The 23,149-nt window shown below is 33.9% G+C and overlaps 1 protein-coding gene across 1 annotated transcript in view; it reads left to right on the forward strand.

Moving 5' to 3' along the window:
• Positions 1 to 23,149, forward strand: part of LRRC63 (leucine rich repeat containing 63) — a 64,453-nt gene that overhangs the window by 13,455 nt on the left and 27,849 nt on the right. Inside the window, 2 exon segments of the mRNA XM_019753545.3 lie at positions 5,047 to 5,207; positions 20,064 to 20,162. Of these exon segments, the coding sequence (XP_019609104.3) occupies positions 5,047 to 5,207; positions 20,064 to 20,162 (260 nt within the window).

The raw sequence follows: 23,149 nt of genomic DNA on the forward strand, positions 1-23,149 counted from the left end.
CACAACCCAAAGTCAAATCTCCTGTCATCATATATTTGATCACTTTTACACTCTTCTACCTCCCCACCTCTTACCCTCTCATAACCACTAAACTGTTGTCTGTGTCTATGAGTTTTTGATTGTTTGTTTGTGCTTTTAGTTTTATATCCCACATATGAGTGAAATCATATGGTTCTCTACTTTTTTGTCCAATTTCTTTGAGAAATGCCTTTGGGATTTTGATGATTATTGCATTAAATCTGTATGTTGCTTTAAGTAATATGGCTATGTTAATTTAGCTATGTTAATTATTCCAATCCATGAACATTAGATATCTTTCCATTTCTCTGTGTCTTTTTCAATTTCTTCTAATAATGTCTTGTAGTTTTCAATGTATAAGTACTTCACATCCTTTGTTAAGTTTATTCCTAGGTATTTTATTCTCTTTGTTGCAACTGAAAATGGATTTTCTTTTTCATTTCTTTTTCTGAAATTTCATTTGTAGTATATAGTAACACAATGGATTTTTGTACATTGATTTTGTATCCTGCAACTTTACTGTATTTGTTTTTTGTTTCTAGTAGCTTTTTGGTGGAGTCTTCGGGTTTTCTATATAAAGAATCATGTCATCTGCAAAAAGTGACAGTTTTACTTCTCCATTCCCAATTTGGATGACTTTTATTTCTCTCTTTTGCCTGATTGCTCTGGCTACGACTTTTAGTACTATGTTGAATGACAGTGATGAGAGTGGCCATCCTTGTCTTGTACCTGATCTTAGAGGAAAAGCTTTGTTTTTCACCATTGAGTACATGGGCTGAGGGTTTGTTATATATGGCCTTTATTATGTTGATACTTTCCTTCTATGCCTGTTCTATTGAGCGTTTTAAACGTAAATGGATGTTGCATCTTGTCAAATGTTGTTTCTTCATCTATTGATATGATCATATGATTTTTATCCTTTGTTATTCTGGTGTAGTACATTGATTGATTTGCATATGTTGAAGCATTCTTGTGCCCCTGGAATTAACCCCACTTGATAATGATGTTTTATTTTTTTAATGTATTATTTTAACGCTTTTGATTTGCTAGTATTTTGTTTAGAATTTTTGCATCTATATTCATCAGAGATATTGGTCTGTAATTTTCTTTTTATGTTTTGCCTTTGCCAGATTTTGGTATCAAGGTGATGTTGGCCTCATAAAATGAGTTGGAAAGAATTGCCTCTTCAATTTGTTTGGAAGAGTTTGAAAAGGATAGGTATTAAATCTTCTTTGGATGTTTGGTAGAATTCGCTAGTGAATCCATCTGGTCCTGGATTTTTACTTTTTGGGAGGTTTTTGATGACTGTTTCGATTTCCTTACTGTTGATTGGTCTGTTTAGATTTTCCAGTTCTTCATGATTCAATCTAGAAGGTTATATATTTCTAAGAACCCATTCATATCTTCTAGGTTATCAAATTTGATGGCGTATAGCCTTTCATAGTATTCTTGTATAGTCTTTTGTATTTCTGTGCATATGTTTTAACTTCTCTTCTTTCATTTATGATTTTGTTTGGGTCTTTTCTCTTTTTTTCCTTAGTGAGTCTAGCCAGAGGTTTGTCATTTTTACTAATCTTTTCAAAGAACCAACTCTTTCGTGCATTATATTTTTCTATTATCTTCTTGCTCTCTATTTCATTTAATTCTGCTTTAATTTTTATTATTTCCTTCCTTTTACTGACTTTTGGCTTTGTTTCTTTTTCTAGTTTTTGAAGGTAAAATGTTAGGTTATTTATTAGAGATTTTTCTTGTTTTTTGTGGTAGGCCTGTAATGGTGTAAACTTCCCTCTTATTACTACTTCTGCTGTATCCCAAACTTTTGATCCGTCATACTGTCATTTTTCTCAATGTATCTTTTATTTCCTTTTTGACCAAGTCATTATTTAGTAGCATGTTATTTAATCTTCACATATTTGTGTTTTTTCCAGCTTTTTAAAGTTTATTTCCAACTTTAAGCACTGTGGTCACAGAATATGCTTGGTATAATTTCAGTCTTAAATTTGTTGAGGCTGCTTTGTGTCCCAAAATATGGTCTATACTTGAGAATGTTCTATGTGTACAAGAGAAAAATGCATATTCTGGTATAGTGCGATGGAAAGCTCTGTAAATATTGATTATGTCAATTTGGTCTAAAATATCATTTAAGGCCAATATTTCCATATTGGTTTTCTATTTGCATGATCTATCATTGTCAGTGGGGCATTTAGATTCCCTACTATGATTATGTTTTCATCAGTTTATCTCTTTAGTCTTGTTAGTAGTTGCTTTACATATTTTGGTGCTCTCAGGGTGGTTGCATAGATATTGATAAGTGTTATGTTTTCTTGATGTGTTGTCTCTTTCATCATTATAAAATGCCCATCTTTGTCTCTTGTTACCTTTTTTTATCTTGAAATCTATTTTGTCTGATGTAAGTATGGCTGACCTGCTTATCTCTGGATGCCATTTTTTTGGGTATTATTTTCCACCCTTCCCTTTGAGTCTATGTTTGTCTTTGCAGCTGAGATGTTTCTCCTGAAGACAACATATAGTTGGGTTTTGTTTTTCAATCCATCCCACTACTCAATGCCTTTTAATTGGTGAGTACAGTCCATTTACATTGAGGGTGATTATTGATATATGAGGATTTCCTGTAGCCATCTTATATTTTGTTTTCTGGTAGCTCTATGTCTCCATTATTTCTTTTCCATTGTGTTTCTTTCTGTTGTTTTAGTTTGGTGGTATTCTATGATTTTCTTCCCCCTCTGTTTCCTCTTTTTTTATGTCATGTGTTTCATTTTTAGATTTTTTTGTGTGTGGTTACCATTAGGTTCATGCAAAATAAAGTTTCATGTATACAGTAGTTCTTTTTCTTCTAATTGCATCTTTCTTCCATTCAGCTGTGTGAGTTCAGTCCTTTAACCCTCTCTCCTTTTATGTTTATGTTGTCACAAATTACCCCTTTTCATGCTGTGAGTTCATTTCCAAATTACAATATCTATTGTCTTCTTTAAAAAATAAATATTTTTTACCTCCTTGAACTTTTATGTTATATTTAAGAGTTTGGTACCCTATTCTGAACAAGGGTTGCAATTTCCTGCTTCTGTCTGTCTGTTAGTTGTCTTGCTCATAATTCTGTATCTTTTTGTCTTTTTGTGTCAGGTAGAAGTATTTCCCTTCAGTATTTCCTATATTGCAGCTCTTGTGGTGGTAAATTCTCAGTTTCTGTATGTCTGGAAAAGTCTTTTTTCTTCTTCATAACTAAAGGATAACTTTGCTGGATATAATCTTCTTAACTTGTCATTTCTCTCATTCAATAATTTGAATGTTTGATTCCACTATCCTCTAACTTACAGGGTTTCTGCTGAAAAATCCAATGATAATCTAAAGGGATTTCCTTTATAGGTTACCATATATTTTTCTCTGGCTGTCTTGAGGATTCTTTTTTGGTCATTAATTTTTGGCAGTTTCAATATAATGTACCTTGTAGCAAGTCTTTCTGCACTGAGGTAATTAGGTGTCCTATTAGGTTCTTGTATTCAAGGATTCAGCTCTTTCCATAGGTTTGGGAAGTTTTCATCAATTATTTGTTTGAATAAGCTCTCTGTTTGTTTCTCCTGCTCTTTGCCTTCTGGTATATCCATTATTCTCACATTGCTTTCTCTAATGAAGTCAGACACTTCTCTGTTGTCTTTTTTTTTTCTTTTTCACTTTCAATTCTCTCTCTTCTTCTACCTAAGTCATTTCTAGATTTCTATCTTCTATGTTACTAATTATTTTTCTTTCTTCTAGATGGTCTTCTCTATTTCCTAAGCTCACTAGTTCATTCTTCATTTCCTTTACTGAGTTCTTCAGTTCCAGAATTTTTTTTTTTTTTGGTTTTCGTTGTTTGTTTGTTTGTTTGTTTGTTTATAGCATCAGTCTCTTTGGTGAAGTACTTTTTTTGTTCATTATCTTTATTTCTTAGTGTGTTGAATTGCCTTTCTGAGTTTTCTTGTATCTCACTGAGTTTTTTTCATAACTGTAATCTTGAATTCTCTGTCATTTAAACCACATATTTCCATGTTTTTAAGTTTATTTTCTCATTTCTGAATTCCCTAGTTATTTTGGTAATTAATTGTGCATGATAGATTATTTCTCTGACTGGGCATTTGTGGGAGTGAAAGCTGCCTTTCTAAGAATTTCACACTTCACTATTTAGCAGGTTGATAAGTCGAGGTCTTTCCTTTGTTTTACAGTAGGTGGCACTGAAGTGCAAGTTTTTATTTTATTTTACCTGTACTGCTGGGGCTTCTGGTATGTCTGTGGGAGCAATGTCACCTTGGCTATGGAAAATCCTTTGTATTCTCCAGGAGATGGGCATCACCTTACAACCCAGTCACCCCGTCTCAGGGCACCACTCCCACAAATTGGAAGTGGTAGGCTATGGGTCTTTTGTGTTCCTGGTGCCAAGACAGGCCATCTTTTATGGAAGGTGAAATCCAAAAGGGCTATGCTAAAGTAAATATAGATGATCTCTGTTTGGCTAACTCCTGAGTTGTTTGGGTTTTTTCTTCAAACTGAGGGAAGAGCTGAAATACATTGGGCATTTGAGTCATGCATCAAGGTAATATTAGGGGGGAAAGCGAGGTTGCTCCTTGGGAGGTGATTTCTATCTGAGTTATACTTACATAATGTCCTTTTTCACTTTTGTGAAGCAAGAAGTTGTTCATGTAATTCATAGAAAAATTTTTAAAAGTATTTTTACGTGTAATATAAAAAGACCGAGATTGATGGAATCCAAGTTACCCAGGCAGAAATATATGAGCATATGGTTTTCTTTTAGAAAGACAGTTGTGCTATCTAATATTAATAACCATAATAACAACACTCACTTTGGCAAACAGAACCAACTGAGACTGGGTGGGTGAAGGTTATGGGGAATCTCTTCTAGAGGATGTGTACCAGTAACCTATTTATGATGGCTCACTGTTATAATGACATAAGTACATTTTAAATTTCAATCTAAGTGATGACACATTTGTTTCATGTATTGTTTTGTTTATTTAGGTCTCATTAAAGCTAGAAAAAGAGATGAATCAGAAGCAAATGTTATACGTGGTGACCGTTTTAAGACTGTTGCAGCAACACGATATGAAACAGTAATAGCCATGACCAACCTGGCCATAGTAAACTGTCAAATATATGGAAGAAATGCGCTTAATCTTATGGTATGCTAGATGTTTTTAATGGCAGTTTCCTGCTGTGTTATCGATTATTTTTGCTTCAGGTTTCCTAACTTAAGTTATTTTTCAAAGTATTAAAAAGATGTTTCCTGTTGCAATAGAGATTTCTGAAAGCACATAAGCACATTCAAATTGCACCTCTAAAACCTCTCTGTCCTAGTTTGCTTTCATTCCAGTTTTTAAAAAAATGCTCATATTCAAAGCAATTATAGTGCTTTTTCCATTACCTACTATAATAAGAAAAGTGGGATTTAGAGTTATCATATATTTAAGTTATCAATAATCTTTGGCCTTTGTAGCAAATATAGCATTAGGCTAGCTTTTCAATGAACCGAAGCCTAGTATGATGAATAACAATAATAATGGTTACTATTTATTAAGCACTCACTATGTGTAAAGCAAATGTTACTCTTAGAACTTATAATTCAGCAAAGTAGGTATTATAATCTTCCTTTTACAGATGAGAGCACTGAAGCCCAAAGAAAAGTAACTTCTTGCACAAGATAACACAACAAGCAAATGGCAGAGCTTGGCTTTGAACCTAGAATACTTTGGTCTCAAAAAATCTATGCTCTTTATATTAAATTTTATTTTAAAATAAGTTTAGGCTCATAAAAAATTGCAAATATAGGAAAAGTTGCAGTGAGATTTTCTTTGGGAAATTAGGATATTCAAAAATGCCCATCTATACTGGGGAATTTAGAAAGCTACGTGCTTGCCCAGGACGGGATACATTCTCAGAAAAGACCTGAGAAGACCCTAAGTTTTCACCTCTGCTGATCTGTAGGTACAGCACAAGTGAGAAGTAAAGGCTAAGGCAGAGTTTTAAATGGCCTGGGTAAGCACTGAAGGGGTGCACTTGCACAGAGCCAATCTAAAAAAAACTTGGAGAAGTATTGTTTTCTTCTCTTCTCTTCTCTTCTCTTCTCTTCTCTTCTCTTCTCTTCTCTTCTCTTCTCTTTTCTCTTCTCTCTCTCTCTCCCTCTCTCTCTCTCTCTCTCTCTCTCTCTCTCTCTCTCTCTCTCTCTCTCTCTCTCTCTCTCTCTCCTGGCATGCAAGGAAATCTATGTCAAAACACTAACTGAACACAAGCTAAAGGAGCAGAGATTTCAAAAACAACACCTAAAGAAACCCTGAAAACAGGAAACAATCTGATTTTAAGAATTTCTACATTATAATAATCAAAGAGGCCAGTTTTTAACAAAAATTATAGAATATGTGAAGAAATAAAAAATACAGCTCATTCACAGAACAAATTAACAAATACAGTTCCTGAGGAAGCACAGACATTGTACTAGAAAAAAGACTTTAAATCAGCTGTCTTAAATATGCTTAAATAGCTAAATGGAATCATGAAAAAAAAAAAGCTAAAGAAAACCAGGACACTCATGATTATCAATAGAGATTGAGATTATCAATAAGAGATTATCAGTAAAGAGATAGAAATTACAAAAAGGAACCAAAAAGAAATTCTGGAGCTGAAAAGTAAAACAACCAAAATGAAAAGCCCACAGGAGGTTTAAACAGTGGATTTGCACAGGCAGACAAAAGAATTAGAGAACTGGAAGATAGGTCAATTGAAATCATCCAACATGATAAACTGAAAGAAAAACGAATGAAGAAAAATGAACAGAGCCTAAAGGACCTGTGAGACACCATCAAGTTTACCAACATACAGATAATGGGAGTCCCAAAAAAAGAGGAGAGAGAGAAAAGGGCAGAAAGAATGCTGGAAGAAATAATGGCCAAAACCTCCACAAATTTGATTAAAGATACAAATCTATACATCCAAGAGGTTTAACAAACTCCAAGAAGGATAAACTCAAAGAGGTCCAGCTAAGACACATTATAATCAAATTGTCAAAGGCCAGAAAATATTTTGAAAGCAGCAAAAGAGGAATGATTTGTCGTGCATAAAGGATGCTCAAAATTAATAACCAAATTTCTATCAGAAACCATGAGAGCCAGAGAAGAATGTGATGGCATTTTTAAAGTGATGAAAGAAAAGTATTCTCTCAAGCAAGAATTCTATATCCACAAAATTATCCTTCAGAAACAAATGAGAAATTAAGATGTTCCCAGATAAACTAAAGTTGCCGGAGTTTGTTGTTAGTATACCTGCCTTATATGAAATGCTAAAAAAGAGTCCTTCAAACATTAGACAGCAATTCAAAGCCTTAAGAAGAATTAAAGAACTCTGGTTAAGGTAAATATAGGTAAGTATAAAAGTCAGTATTATTCTATTTTTAGTTTATAAAAGTTCCTCTTATTTCCTATATTATTTAAAATACAAATGCATAAAATAATAATTATAAGTCTATGTTAATAGACACACAATGTACAAAGATGTAATTTGTGACAGAACAATGTAAACTGTGTATATGGGGGGAGGAGATGGAGTCGTATAAGAACAAAGATTTTGTGTATTATTTAAGTTAACTTAGTATTAATCCAAACTAGATTGTTATAAATTTAGGATGTCAATTGCAATCTCAATTGCAACCACTACTAAGAAACTATCTTACAAATATACATGAAGGGAATGAGAAGGGAATCAATATGGCACGTTACAAAAAAATTATGAAACTTCAAAAAGTAAACAAATAATAACAAAAACAAAAAAAATTCTGGAAAAGGCAAAAGTGTGGAGACAGTAAAAATATCAGTGGTTGACAGGGATGTGGAAATGAGAAGGAAAAATGAATTAGAGGCGCACAGGGGATTTTTTAGGACAGTGATTTATTCTGTATAACACTGTAATAATGGATACGTTTCATTTTATATTTGTCAAAACACATAGAATATACAACACAAAGTCTGAACTCTAACTTAAATTATGGACTTGAGTTAATAATGATGTACTGATGTTGGTTCATTCATCATAACAGATATACTGGTGTGTGAGATGTTGATTTTTAGGGGAGGCTATGGGTATGTGTGGGAAAATGGTATGTAGAGAAGAAAGATCTCAAATAAATGACTAACTTATGCCTTAAGGAACTTAACTAAAAGAGCAAATGAAACCCAAAACTAACAGAAGGACATAATAAAAATTAGAACAGAGAAAAATAGAGGATAGATAGAAAATCAGTAGAGAGAATCAAATCAAAAGTTAGTTTTTTGAAAGAGCAACAAAATTGGCAAACGATTAGCTAGACTATGGGGAAAAAAAAGAAGATATAAAAACTGAAATCAGAAATGAAAATGGAGATATTACTACTGGCCTTATAGAAATAAAAGGGATTATAAGAAAATACTATGAATAATTGTATTTTAAAAAATTAAGTATCCTAGATGAAATGGAAAAATTTCTAGAAAAACACAAATTACCAAAGTTGACTCAACAACAAATAGAAATCTGAGCAGATCTGCAATAAATAGATTGAATAAATAACCAAAACCCCCCAAAAAAGAAAAGTCCAGGTCCAGATGATTTTGTGGATGAATTTTGCTAAACATTTAAAGAAAAATAAACACCTATACTTCTCAAAACTCTTCCAGAAAAATAAAAGAGGAGGGAACACCTCTAATAGTATTTGGTCCCGCACCACCAAACAATTCTCAGACACCAGCTGGATGTCCTACAATTCAACTCAATTCTGACACTATCTATCCAGAGATAACATCAGTTTCCACAGGTAAATGCTCAGTCTCTCAAGACTGCCCTCTACTTCAGATGCCAATCACAAGTCCAGGTTGTTACCTGTATTTCTGACTGAGTGGCTACAAATCTGAGGTTCCTACAACTGCCTGCTTGGTTTTGATTAACTTGCTAGAATGGCTCAGAGAACTCAGGAAACCCATTTACTTACTAGATTACTGGTTTATTACAAAGGATACTAAAGGAGACAAATCAATAGCCAGACGAGGACATACATAGGGTAAGATATGGGAAAAGGCTGCAGAGTTTTTTCTCCAGGCACCACTTTCCCCAAATCTCCATGTGTTCACCAACTCAGAAGCTCTCCAAACCTTGTCCTTTGATTTTTATGGAGGGTTCATTACATAGGCATAATTGATTAAATTGAACTAAATCTCCAACCTCTCTCTCCTCCCAGGAAATGGGAGTGTGGAGACTGAAAGTTCTAACCTTCTAATCACATGGTTGGTTCCCCTGGCAACAAGTCCCCATCCTTAGGTGCTTTAGAAAAGTCACCTTATTAAGATCAATTGAGTTATGGTGGAAAGGGCCTTGTTATGAATAACAAGACACCCATTTCACCTTTATGGCTCTGAACCAATTTCAGAAACTGAGGGTAAGAGACCAAGTATGACAAAAGATGCTCTCATTGCTCTTATTGCTCAGGAAATTCCAAGGGTTTGGGGCGCTGTCGGCCAAGAACCATAAGTGAAGATCAAATATATATGAGAATGACCAAATGTATGTTTTTATATAAATCAAAATATCACAACCTCTAACGTAATCTATGCTGTCAGTATCACTCAGATACCAAAGAAAGACAAAGACACCACAAGAAAACCACAGACCAATATCCCTAATGAATATAGATGAAAAGTCCTCAGCAAAACAGTAGCAAACTGAATCCAAAAAGATATTAAAAGGATCATACTTGATGAATAAGTGACATTTGTTCTTGAAATGAAAGGATGTTTTGACATAAGAAAATCAATCAGTATAATAAAGCACATAAATAAATGAAGGGGAAAATATATAATCATCTTAATTAATGTACAAAAGACATTTGACAAAATCCAACGTTTCATGAAAAAATTTTGCAACAGGATTATAAAGTATTGGGAGTGGCTAAATGTATGTTTCTATTATAAAGTTCTTTATTCATCAAGTAGTAGAATATTATTTAAAGGTTGGTTGTGATAAGTGAAGGTGCGTAGAGTGATCTTTAAAGAAACCACTTTTACTAACCATTGTCACCACAATAAACTTTAGTTAAAAAAAAAAAGATCAACTTAAAAAAATAGGAACCATTTTTAAAAAACACTATGGGGGGTAACAAAAATAATTAAAAGAAAGGAAATCTTAAAAAATACTTTAAGATTAAATAAAAAAGGCAATAAAAGAATACAGGAACAAAGAATGAATGGGAAAATAGAAAACAAACACCACAATGGTAACCTGAAATCTAAACATTAATAATTATGTTAAATGTAAATGGGCTAAACATTCCTATAATTAAAAAACAGATTGTCAGACTGGATAACAAAGTATGACCCAATTATGTGAGGTCTGACACTTAAGTTCGCGAACTCATCCTAGAAAAAGAGCTACATACCTCATGGCTGAATATCACTAGGGTCACCTTTGAAGTACTCCCCTTGGGACGCTATGCACTGATGCCAGTGCCTAGTCCACCCTTCAAAGCAATTTTGCAACTCTTTTTGGAATGGCCATCAGAGTTCTCATTGTATTACCCTTGATATACTGAATGTCATCAAAATTTCTTCATTTCAGTATTTCCTTTATCTTTGGTTAAAGAAAGAAGTCATTGGGGGCCAGATCAGGTGAGTAGGGAGGGTGTTCCAATACAGTTATTTGTTTACTGGCTAAAAACTCCCTCACAGACAGTGCCGTGTGAGCTGGTGCTTTGTTGTGATGCAAAATCCACGAATTGTTGGTGGAAAGTTCAGGTCATCCAACTTTTCCATGCAGCCTTTTCAGCACTTTCAAATAGTAAACTTGGTTAACTGTTTGTCCAGTTGGTACAATTCATAATGAATAATCCCTCTGATATCAAAAAAGGTTAGCAACATCAGTGCAGTAAGTTCACAAACTTAATTGTCAGACTTCCTATACTAGTTACAAAATGTATACTTTAAATATAAATACACTGATAGTTAAAGATAAAACTGGGGTAAAAGACTGTGGTGAAAGTTAACACTAGGCATTATAAAGGTCTCATGGCCAAATTTCTATGGCTATATATGTATATATGGCTAACGTAGAAGATAACACTAAAAACAAAAAGTTAACAAAATATAGGTAGAGAGGATCTGGTCCAGATGGCAGAGTAGGTAAATACTGTGCTTACCTTCCCTCAGGACCATATCAAAATTACAACTAAACTACAGAACAACCATTATTAAGAATCACCTGAAGTCTTGCTGAACAGAAGCCCTACACTAAGGTCATGCAGAAGAACCCACCTCTAGATCTGTAGGGTGGGCAGAGATGCAGAATGGGCTGGTCCTACACCCATATGTGACCATTAAAAATCAGGAGGGATATCTCGCCTATGGATTTTCCCTCCTGGAGGAGTGAGGGGCCTCAGCTCCTCACCAAGCTCTCGAGCCCAGGATTTCAGAGCCAGGGAGAGAACTACCCATAACTTCTTGTGAAAACCAGCTGAGATTGTGGCTGAGTGAGACAAAGGGTGGCTGCACCCCCAGGTGTTCCCCTTAAAGGACCCATGCACAAACTTACTTGTTGATGGACTCACTTACTCTGAGCTCAGGGCTGGGGCAGCAGCTCAAAAAGCACTAAGGACATACAGGGAGGAACTGAATTATCTAGCTTCAGAGCGAGGGCTGGAGGGACGGCTTTCTCCTGGATGAAGGAGCTAGCTCAAGTCATTGTTTCTTTGTTGAGTCCTCTCCCCTCTAGGTGTGCAGATGCAGGCAACCACCATATCTGAGTCTCCATCAGCCTGGCTAATAGTGTTCATTCACCCTGATTCCCTGAGACCAACGCCCACAAAATTATTGCGCCCACCCAGTAATTGTCTGAATGGATGAGAAAACAAGACCCTTGAATATAACGCCTGAAAGAAATTCACTCCAGATAGAAAGACATACACAGACTGAAAGTAAAGGGATGGAAAAAGAAATATTTCATGAAAATGGGGGGAAAAAAGGCTATATAACAAGAGACAAAGAAGCACCCAGTAATCCCACTTCTAGGTATTTATCAGAAGAATCCCAAAACACTACTTCAAGGGGATGTGTGCCTACATATGTTCTTTGAAGCATTCTTTACAGTGGCCAAGGTGTGGAGGCAACCTGGGTCTCAGTGATGAATGGATAAAAAGTAGGTGGTACATATATACAATGGAATATTGCTCAGCCATGGCAGGGAATGGGTTCTTGCCATCTGCAGCAGCATGGATGGATCTGGAGGGTATTGTGCACACATTTTAATAAAAAATCTGTGCTGAGTAGAGTGTCAGACAGAGAAAGAAAGATACAATGTGATTTTGCTTATACAAGGAATCTAAAGAACAAAATAAACAAACAAGCAAAGCAGAAACAAAGTCATAGATACAGAGAACATTCTGATGGTTGCCAGACGGGAGGGTGGTGGGGTGATGGAAAAGTGGAAGGGATTAAGAAGTACAAATTGGTTGTTACAAAGTAGTCATGGGCATGTAGGGTAGAGCATAAGGAATATAGTCAATAATACTTTACTATGTATGCTGTCAGATGGATACTAGACTTATCTGGGTGATAGATGGGAGGGGGTTGGAGGCAGGGTGAAAAAGGTGAAGGGATTAAGAAGTACAAATTGATTATTAGAAAATAGTCATGGAGATGTAAAGTAAAGCATAGGTAATATAGTCAACAATATGTTAATAACTATGTGTAGTGCCAGATGGGTGCTAGACTAGTCAGGGGGATCGCTTCTTCAATTATGTAAACGTCTAACCACTATGCTGTACATTTGAAATTAATATAAAATAATATTGAATGCCAACTCTAATTGAAAAATTAAAATGGGGGAAGGTGAAGGGAAATAAGAGGTCCAAATTTCCAGGTATAATCAAATTAAACCATGAGGATATAATGTGCAGCATAGGGAATATTGTCAATAATATTGTGGTAGCATGGTATGGTGTCAGGTGGTTACTGGACTTATGGTGATCACTTCTTTAGGTATATAAATGTTGAATAACTATTGTGTACACCTGAAACTTATATAATATTGTATGTTAGCTGCATTTTAATAAAAAATCTTTTAAAAATGCAAACAAATATATGAGAGAAATTTCAAAATGTTTAAAAGGTCAATTCATCAAGAATATGTGATAATGTAAACATGGATAGATGTGATCACAAATGCTTCAAAATTCATAAAGCAAAAATTGACAGGACTAAAGTAAGAAATAGAGCAATTCACAATCATAGGGGGAGATTAATAACAAAAAGCATTGATGCACAAGTAGTAAAAAACAATTCAATAAAAACATAGAAGACCAGAAATAACTCAGTCAACCAGCTTGACTCAGTTAATATTTATGGAACCCTACACCCAACTATGGCAGAATACACATTGTTTTTAGGTGCACATGGAACAATCTCAAAACAGAATATATGTTGGGCCATAAAACATGTCTCAGTAAATTTCAAAAGGCTTAAATATTACAGAGTTTGTTCTTTGACCACAAAAGAATTAAAATAGAAGTCAAAAACAGTAAGATACCTAGAAAAACACTAAATATTTGCAAATTAAACAATATACTAATAACAAAAAGATTTAAATAGGGAACATAAAGAAAATTAGAAATATTTCAAACTGAACAAAAACACAACATATCTGAATTTGTAAGAAATAACTAAAGGAGAATTTAAAGGGAAATTTATAGACTGATATAGATTTATTAGAAAAGAAGAAAGCTATAAAAATCAGTTATATTTGATATCATCTTAAGAAAGCAAGGAAAAAAGAGCAAATTAAACCCTAAGTAAGTAGGGAAATGAAAATAAGAATGAAAATCAAAGAAATAGAGCACATATAAACAACATAGAAAAAATCAACAAAGTCAAAACTTGGCTCTTTAAAAAGATTAATAAAATTGCTAAATCCAGAATATGATTGATTAATGAAAACAGAAAACTCTAAATACCAAAGTCAATTTTGAAAAGGGAAAGTTACTGCATTTCCTATAGACATTAAAATAGAAAATAATTAAATATCAACAAAAACATTTTCCCAATAAATGCAACAACTTGGATGAAATGGAAAAATTCCTTGAAAAACACAACTCGCTGAAACAAGAACAAGAAGAAACAAAACATCAAATAGTCTTGCACCTGTAAAACATCTAACTGAAATTTTAATTAAGAGTTGTTACATGGAGAAAACTGCAGGTACATAGGACTTCACTGGTGACTCTATCAAACATACAAGGAAGAAATAATACCATTTTATACCAACTCCTTGAGAAAGTAGAAGAGGAGGAACGCCTGCCTGCTCATTTTATGCTGCCTGTACAACTCTCATACCAAAGCCAGACATGTATATTATAAGAAAGGAAAAATTATAGATTAATGTTTTTCATAAATATAAGTGCAATATCCTTAGCAAAGTATTAGCAAATCAAATCCAACAAAATTAAAAATGAAGATTAATACATCATGACCTAGTGAAGCTTTCACAAAAAATTCCAAGTTGTGTAAATATTTGAAAATTGATATTTATTTTCAACAATATCATCTCAACAGATGCAAAAACTTGACAATATTTAACACACATTTAAGATTTTTAAAAAAGCTCTATGTAAGCTAGGATTCAAAGTAAACTTTCATAATCAAATAAAGTGTTTCTATGAAATATCTGCAACAAACATCATACATAATTAATGATTGGATACTTTTTCCCCAAGATTGGAAGCAAGACAAGAAAATCTTTCCTTTCACTTTTGTTCTTCATTGTAATGAAAGTTCTAGTCACTTAAGGTAAGGAAGAAAAGTCCTAAAAATTGGAAAGGAATAAGTAAATATTTCTTTTTTAGCAGACAACATGATTGTGTATGTAGAAAATCTAAGGAATCTCAAAAAAAAAATCCTACTTATAAGTAAATTTAGTATGGTTGCTGGAAACAAAGTCAATATTTTAAAAATTGACACAAGAATCTTATCAGGGAACAAATTCATAGCAGCCATTGAGAATTCTGTCTTTCACATAATTAAAACAAAAACAAAACAGAAAACTTCAAAGGATCCATCACAAAAGATGACATACTAATATGAATATGGGCATCACGATTTTCAGCCTTTCTTTTTCTTATTTATGTAATTAAGACTATACATTTTCCTGTAATCATGCCCTTAACTGCATCCCCCAAGATGGCTTCATTATCCCTGAATACTTTAGTACATATTCCCTGCAAGCAAGGACACTCTTTTGCATAACCACAGAGCAGACCCTCAAAATCAGGAAATTGACATTGATGCATTACTGTATCCAATCAAGAGACTCCAGTCAAATTTTGCTGATTTATCCAGTAATGTTCTTTATAACAAAGGATTCAATCCAGGGTCACATGTTCTATATGGTTGTTTTAGTTTCTTTCAGGCTGGTATGTTTGCAGCTTTCTTTGAATTTCATGACTTTGAAATTTTTGAAGATTACAGGCCAGTTATTTTGTAAAATGTCTATTAGTGTGGGTTTGTCTTATATTTTTCTCATGATTAGATATAGATTTTTCATCTCAAAAACTTTTTCTCATTCTATCTTATCAGGTGGTGCATGATTTCAATTTATCCCATTACTAATTGTGTTCACTTTGATTATTTAAGGTGGTATCTTCAGGGCTTCTCCACTGTTACTCTTTTATTTCTTTGTATTTAATAAGTATATTGTGGTACTTTGAAACTATGCAAATAATCCTATTTCTCATTAAACTTTTTTATTTATTTATTTATTTATTTATTTATTTATTTATTTATTTATTTATATCACTATTTTATTTGGTGAGTATAATCTGTCATACTGTTATTTATTTTTATTCTCAAGTTACCCCAGATTTCATTAGTAAAAGCCCAATCAAGTTAGTTTCTGTGTCCTTTTCACATACCTCCATCATACTTCCAGGCTTATTCTGTGCACTCCCTGCCCAGCCCTGGAATCTGCCATTTCTCTAAGGACTCCTGGTTACTTTTACTGATGAAGCCAAGATCTGGGCACTTGGTGTTGTCATTGATACTAAGGTATTATAGACTCTTTCAGCGGGCAAAGCTAGGTAATAGGTGTGTGCACTAGTACACACACACACACACACACACACACACACACACACAAAACACTGAATTTATATCAATACATCCAATTCTACTCTAACACTACAAGAGTCATTCTAATTTTCTCCCTTGTTAAATATATAACTCCCTTCTCCAACAGTGAGAAAATTGGCTTCCATTTTCCTTAATTTATGTACTTATTCAACCAATATGCAACCAACCTGGCTTTTTTTGCTGTCATCCCCTCACCCACATATACTCTCTCCTTTCTTTGCTTGGGATCTGAGACACTCCCCTATGCTGACATCCTCTTCACATTATTTGGGTTCTTCCACCCTATACCAGAATTTTCTCAAGTGTAGATATTTTCCTTGCCTTACTCAGGCAATGACTCATGTCAGGCTGCTTCTCTCCTGCCTACATAGATGTCTTCTATTTTGGCTGATTTTAAGTTTCCCTCTTTGTCTTTGAATTTAAGCAGTTTTACTATGATGTGCTTAGGTGTAGTGGTTAAAATATTTATCTTTCTATGGTTCATAGCCCTTTTTGAATATGTGATTTTATATCTCTCATCAGTTCTGTCAAATTTTTTCAGGATCTTTTCAAATGTTGCCCCTGCTCCCATTCTTCATGTCCTCTTCTTACTGGAATCCAGATGCATCCATCTTAGAACTTTCCACCCTGTCCCTTATATCTCTTACTCTGTTTCCTGTATTTTCCATCCTTTTTACTCTCTGTGCTTTATTCTGAGTATTTTCTTCTTACCTAAAATTCTAGCTTCATCATTCTCTTTTCAGCTTTGCGAAATTTGCAGTCTTTAGTTTTCATTATTTTTTTAAATCTAAAACTTTTATTTAGATATTTTTATGTTTAAATTTTTACTTTATAATTTATCTTGATAATTTAATTTCTTTAGCCTATTAATAACAGTTATTTTTTTTTAACACATCTCTGATACATCCAATATGTGGATTATCTGTGGGCCTGTTTCTATGGTCTATCGTTTCTCTTTGTTTTTTGTCCAATTATTGTCTTTTTGCATCTCTTTTGATTTTTGATTGCATGGTAGATGTTGTATAGAGATAGTTTGAGGCCCTGGATGATGTTATCTTTTTCCAGAGAATTTTTACTGTTACTTCTGGCAGGCAGAGGAGCTAGGGAAGAGTCACATTAATACAATAGAGAATAAGCTGGTTTAGTACTGGGCTTCCATCTTTGTAGAGCTTTCCTGTTAACCTTTTGTCCTAGGGCTGTAGCCTTTCAGCCATCTCATACTAAGCTGGTGGCCCTCCTCCTTGGTAAGCGCTGAATTCCAATTTTTATCTCCCTAGTCCTATGACACTGGTTATAGTTCTATTCAGCCTCTTGACCAAAGTTTGGATTAGGCAAATGACTTTTGGAGAAAAATAGTGTTGGGTATTATGTTTATCACCCTGAGATTCTCTTGTCTTATTAAGTCCTGGCTACCTTGATAATTCCCCAAGCCTTTGTTGTATTTTTTTTTTCTTTTGGATTTAGTGGGACAGTTGGTTTGAAACAAGGTCTGTGACCATTAGTAGAAGTGAAAAAATCAGATTATCTGATCTTGAAGAGAATTGCTTTAAATGAGAGGTTGGCAAGCTTTTTCTGTAAAGGGCTAGATAGTAAAATTTTAGGCTTTTAGAGCTACATGGTCTCTGTCACAACTACTCAACTGTGTTGTATTGTACAAAAGCAGCCATGTACAATACCTAAATTTATGAGCATGGCTGTGTTCAAATGAAACTTTATAGAGAAAAACAGGTGGCAGGCTGTAGTTTGCTAACCCCTTCTTTAAATGAAGGAAGAATACAGCTTCTAAAAAGTTGGGTGGATCTAGTAAAAAAAAATTAATTTCCACAGCCATTAATATTAGTTTAAAAAACATTTGACTCCAGAGTAGAATCCTGAGCTCTGTGGGGGTGATATAAAAGAATTAAAAGTTATAATTCTTAATCTATCTCAGGGGCTTATTAAAGAAACAGATTTTATCTAAACAAAAATTTACACAAAACAAATGTACTGATTAGTATAATACAGACTCAGTGCATAAGTGCTTAAAGGTTGCTAGAGCAATTCGAGAGACTGAGAAAGCCTCCACATTATTAGTGCTATTTAGTTCTTCACATTCTTTCCATGATCACCACAGCAAACAGATTTTATGATGGAAAGGTAAAAGAGAGATCCAGGGTACCTGTGGTGGGCAGGCCTCGTGGTACATCCACAGTGAAGGTCCCTGGAATTCCATGAGGCAATGTGAAGGTTATGGATATTCACTTATTCAGCCAATATTTATTAAGAACCCACTACGTACCAGTAGTAAACTACGTATCAGTGTGCAAAATAGAAAAAGTGCCTATTTCACTGTGCTTATACTGTAGCAGAGTGAGACCATACATACATATATTCATACATAGTCTGTCCTATGGTGAAAAGAGCTATTAAAAACAATAAAGCAAGTGGAGGGCGAGGGAGGCATATGATGGAACACTGGTTTGAGATGTTGGTCAGGAAAGACCTATTTGATCAAATGACTTATGAACAAATAGCTGACTATAAGCAGGCTGCTGAATGAAGTGAGAAGATAATTCATAGTAGTAGTTGGGGAAGAACTTTCTAGGCAGAAGGAAGTGTAAAGGCACTAGTTATCTGAATACACTAAGTGGAATGATTAAAGACTGTGATAGACACATTACTGTTACATAATTGAGTGTACCACTAATTCTGCAGAGAAGAGAAAAGTGTTTACTAACAGGAGGAAAGAGCACCTATTTTTGTCTACTACTAACATATAGATATTCACAAATATTAGTACTTTATTAAAAGGTCAGTCTTGAAACCGGCGCTATTAATTCCAACTATGAACCTTTTCATTCTTGCATAGTACGTACCATAACCTATGCAACACCTCCCTTCACTGCAAGCTGAGGTTTGATCCTCCAGCATTAGAGTTCCTTGGTTCATTCAGTTATTCCCCACTGATCCTATGATCCTTATGAAACAAATGTTTCAACTTCCTTGGAGCATTAAAGATACTGGTGGCGCCAGTCATGTTTTAGTCAGTTCAGGCTACTATGACAACATGCCATAGATTGAGTAGCTTAAACAACATTTATTTATCACAGTTCTGGTGGTGAGAAAGTTTAAGATTGAGGTCTCAGCTGATTTGGATCCTAGTGAGAGCTCTCTTGTTCATAGCTGTCTTCTTGCTGTATCCTCACATGGCAGGGAGCGAGAGAATTCTGGTCCCCTCCTCTTCATATAAGGGCACTAACCCCTTCATCAGGGCTCCACCCTTAAGATATCATATTACCCTAATCCCCTCCCAAAGGCCTCACTTCTAACAGCCATCACATTGGGGATTAGGGCTTCAACATATGAATTTGGGGGGACACAAACATTTAGTCCATAAGGAGGCATAAGTTTTCCTCTTTCAGAAATTGGTATATTTAATTAAGCAAGGAGTTTTAGATATGTTAGATTAATAGAAAGGTAACAGAGAAATAGAAACAGAGACATGAAAAAACCCAGGGGGTAAAAAGGATAATTAAATATAAATTATATTTACTTATATTTCAGCATGTAGTGGACACTAAATAAACTGTTTGCTCATTATTATTTGAAATAATGCCTGTCACACATATATCACTATACTTATTACATACATGGATACTTAATATTGTTTCTATTTTGTTTTTATCCTTTACATATTTAAGAAATTATCACCATAGACTAAAATAAATGAATGAAAATGAGCATAGGTTTGTTAGTGTATTGTATCAAACATTTTCATTCATAATATGTGTCTGTTTTTCTGTTGTTTTTAATCTTGTATAAAATATTTTGTGCATTGCTAATAATTCACTCTTATATCTTATCATTTTCTTTTAGGGCTTTTTTATCCTGAATTGTCCAGACTTAACACCTTTGGCTTTCCAATTGATATATCTTAATTTGTCATTTAATGATATCCGTTCCTTTCCCACAGAAGTAAGTCCATTTTTAATATTGTATTTATTGAAATAATTTCTTATTATGAACAATAATTATAGTAAAAATAGACACATGATACTCGAGTTACTATAACGTAAATACATTTTGGATTGTATCCAAAAGGCTTATTTTCAGAAGTATCAAAAGTACAGTACATCTTTCTTAGGAAGTCCCAGGACATAATCCTCAAAGACTGTGTTATGGTCACGCTCTCAAATATGTTCTCATAATTGTACAATGTATGTAAAATAATTTGTTTATTCTTCTAACTGAATAAAACCTAAAATAAACCTTATCCGTGTGTTAATCAGAAACTTTAAAGGCAAAGTTTAGTGACGAGGTAATATGGTGCTCTAACATGCTTTAATTATCGTAGGTCAAAATAGGATATTCTGCATAATAAAATATATCATATAATAAGATATGGGATGAGCTAATTCAATGTCATTTTAAATAAAGGAGTCATTATGAGTACGTAGAACAGATAATGTTGTCAGTGTTTTTAGTAATTTCTTCATTGGTCACTGGGTGATTTGTTGTTTTGTGAATTGACTTCCTGAACATTAACTTTTAGTAAATTGATTTTTAGAAAATTGACTTGCTTTCTATTTCAAACATAGTTTCTATAATTTCTCTAAATATTGTCTTTTTATTTTCACTAGAAGAGTTATGTTTTCTTTTCTAATACATAATGAGAGTTTTATTAATTTGGCTAGGATGAATAGCTAAGAATTCCCAAGGAATATAGGGATCTTAGTTCTTCATGTTAATTTTAACTTTTCTTCTAAATAGTCATAGGTGAGGCTGTGTATCCACCAAAGCATACTCTATCCACTAAAAATAATGTATAAATATAAGGCAGCTCTTCAGATGTAAAATTTAAAGTGTCCATTTTTTAAATGATAGAGCTTGTCATTACAATGCAGATCTGTGTTGTATAGCTACAGATAAAATATTCCAACCAAGATGGTAAGATCCAGGATATATATATATAGCCCCAGAATACATGAAGCAAAAATGAAAAGAAGTGAAGGAAAAAATAGAAAATTCAACAATAATGATCACATACTTCAATAGCCCACTTTCAATAATGCATAGAACAACTAAGCAGGTGATCAACAGGGAAACAGAAGACTTGGACAACACTGTAAACCATTCAAACCTAACAGACATCTAATGGGACACTCCAACCTATAGCAGCAGAATACATAATTCTAAAATTCAAGATAGACCATTGGTTGGGCCACAAAAAAGTCTCAATATGTTTAAAAGAATTGAAAATCACAGAAAGAATATTTTTGGCTACAGTGTAATATAATTTAAAAATCAATAACTGAAAGAAATTTGGAAATATATGGAAACAAAGCAACACACTCTTAAATAACAAATGATTCAATAAATAAATCAAAAGGGAAATTAGAAAATACTTTGAGTTTAATGAAAATGAAAAGACAACATACCAAAATTTGTGGGATGCATCTACAGCAGTACTGAGAGGGAAATTAATAACTATAAATGCCTATATTAAAAAAGAAAAATCAGCTTCCAGTCAAGATGGCAGAGTAGGTAAACACTGTGCTTGCCTCATCCCATGACCACCTCAAAATTAAAACTACAGAAAAACTATTATTGAGAATCACCTGAAATCTAGCTGAACAGAAGTCCTATAACTAAGGACACACAGAAGAAGCCAAGTCAAGACTGGTAGGAGGGGCAGAGATGAGGAATTGGCTGGTCCCACACCTACATGTGACCAAATAAAATTGGGAGGGATATCTCAGCTGCAGTGGTCCCCCCTGAGAAGTGAGGGATCCTAGCTCCACACCAGGTTCCACAGCCCAGGGTTATTTAAAATAAGAATGGGTCTTATATTAACTTTTGCTCCGTATATGCATCCATATATTCATTGCAGCATTATTTACAATAGCCAAGATATGGAAGCAACCTAAGTGTCCATCAATAGATAAAGAAGAAGTGTCACAAATATACAATGGAACACTACTCAGCCATAAAAAAGTTGAAATCTTGCCATCTGCAACAACATGGATGGACCTAGAGGATATTATGCTAAGTGAAATAATTCACACAGAGAAAGACAAATACTATATGATTTTCCTTATATGTAGACTCTATAAAACAAACAATCAAACAAACAAACAAACATACAGAAACAAACTCATAGATACAGAGAACATTTTGATCGTTACCAGATGGCAAGGGTGTTGGGGTGATGGGTGAAAGGGAGGGAAGGGATTAAGAGCCACAAACTGGTAGTTACAAAATAATCATGGGATATATAGTCAATAAGTATAACATCAGGAATATAGTCAATAATATTGTAATAACTATGTATGGGTGTCGAAAACTAGATTTATCAGGGTGATCAACTTCATAAGTTATATAAATGTATAATCACTGTGTTGTACATCTGAAACTGATACAAGATTGTATGTCAAGTGTAATTGAAAAATTTTTTAAATTATTAAAAAAAGAAAAGAGAAAGAAAAACCAATAACCTAACCTTTCACCTTAAGTCACTATATGAAAAAAGAGCAGACTAAACCTAAATAAAGAATAAGGAAGGTGATAATAAAAATTAGTACTGAAATTAGTGAAATTAAGAATAGAAAAACAAAAGTAAAAAATCAATAAAACCCACCTGAAATCTATGTAACTTTAATAACAATTGCCACCCCAATAAACTTTAATAAAAAAAAAATCAACAAAACCAAGCGTTGATACTTTGAAAAACCCCAAAATTGACTAACCTTCCATAGATTGACCAAGAAAAAAAGAAGACCCAAGTTACTAAAATTAGGAATGAAGGAGAAGATATTACTACTACCCTTACAGAAATGAAAAAGATTTTAAGACAACAGTAGTATACCAACCAACTAGATAACTTTGATGAAATGGACACACACCTAGAAAGACACAAGAATGGCCTTGAGAAGAAATACATAGAAAGTCTGAAAGGCTTTATA

Source organism: Rhinolophus sinicus, chromosome 16 (genome assembly GCF_057876585.1).
Source record: "Rhinolophus sinicus isolate RSI-liver-muscle chromosome 16, RSI-T2T, whole genome shotgun sequence".
NCBI lineage: Eukaryota > Metazoa > Chordata > Mammalia > Chiroptera > Rhinolophidae > Rhinolophus > Rhinolophus sinicus.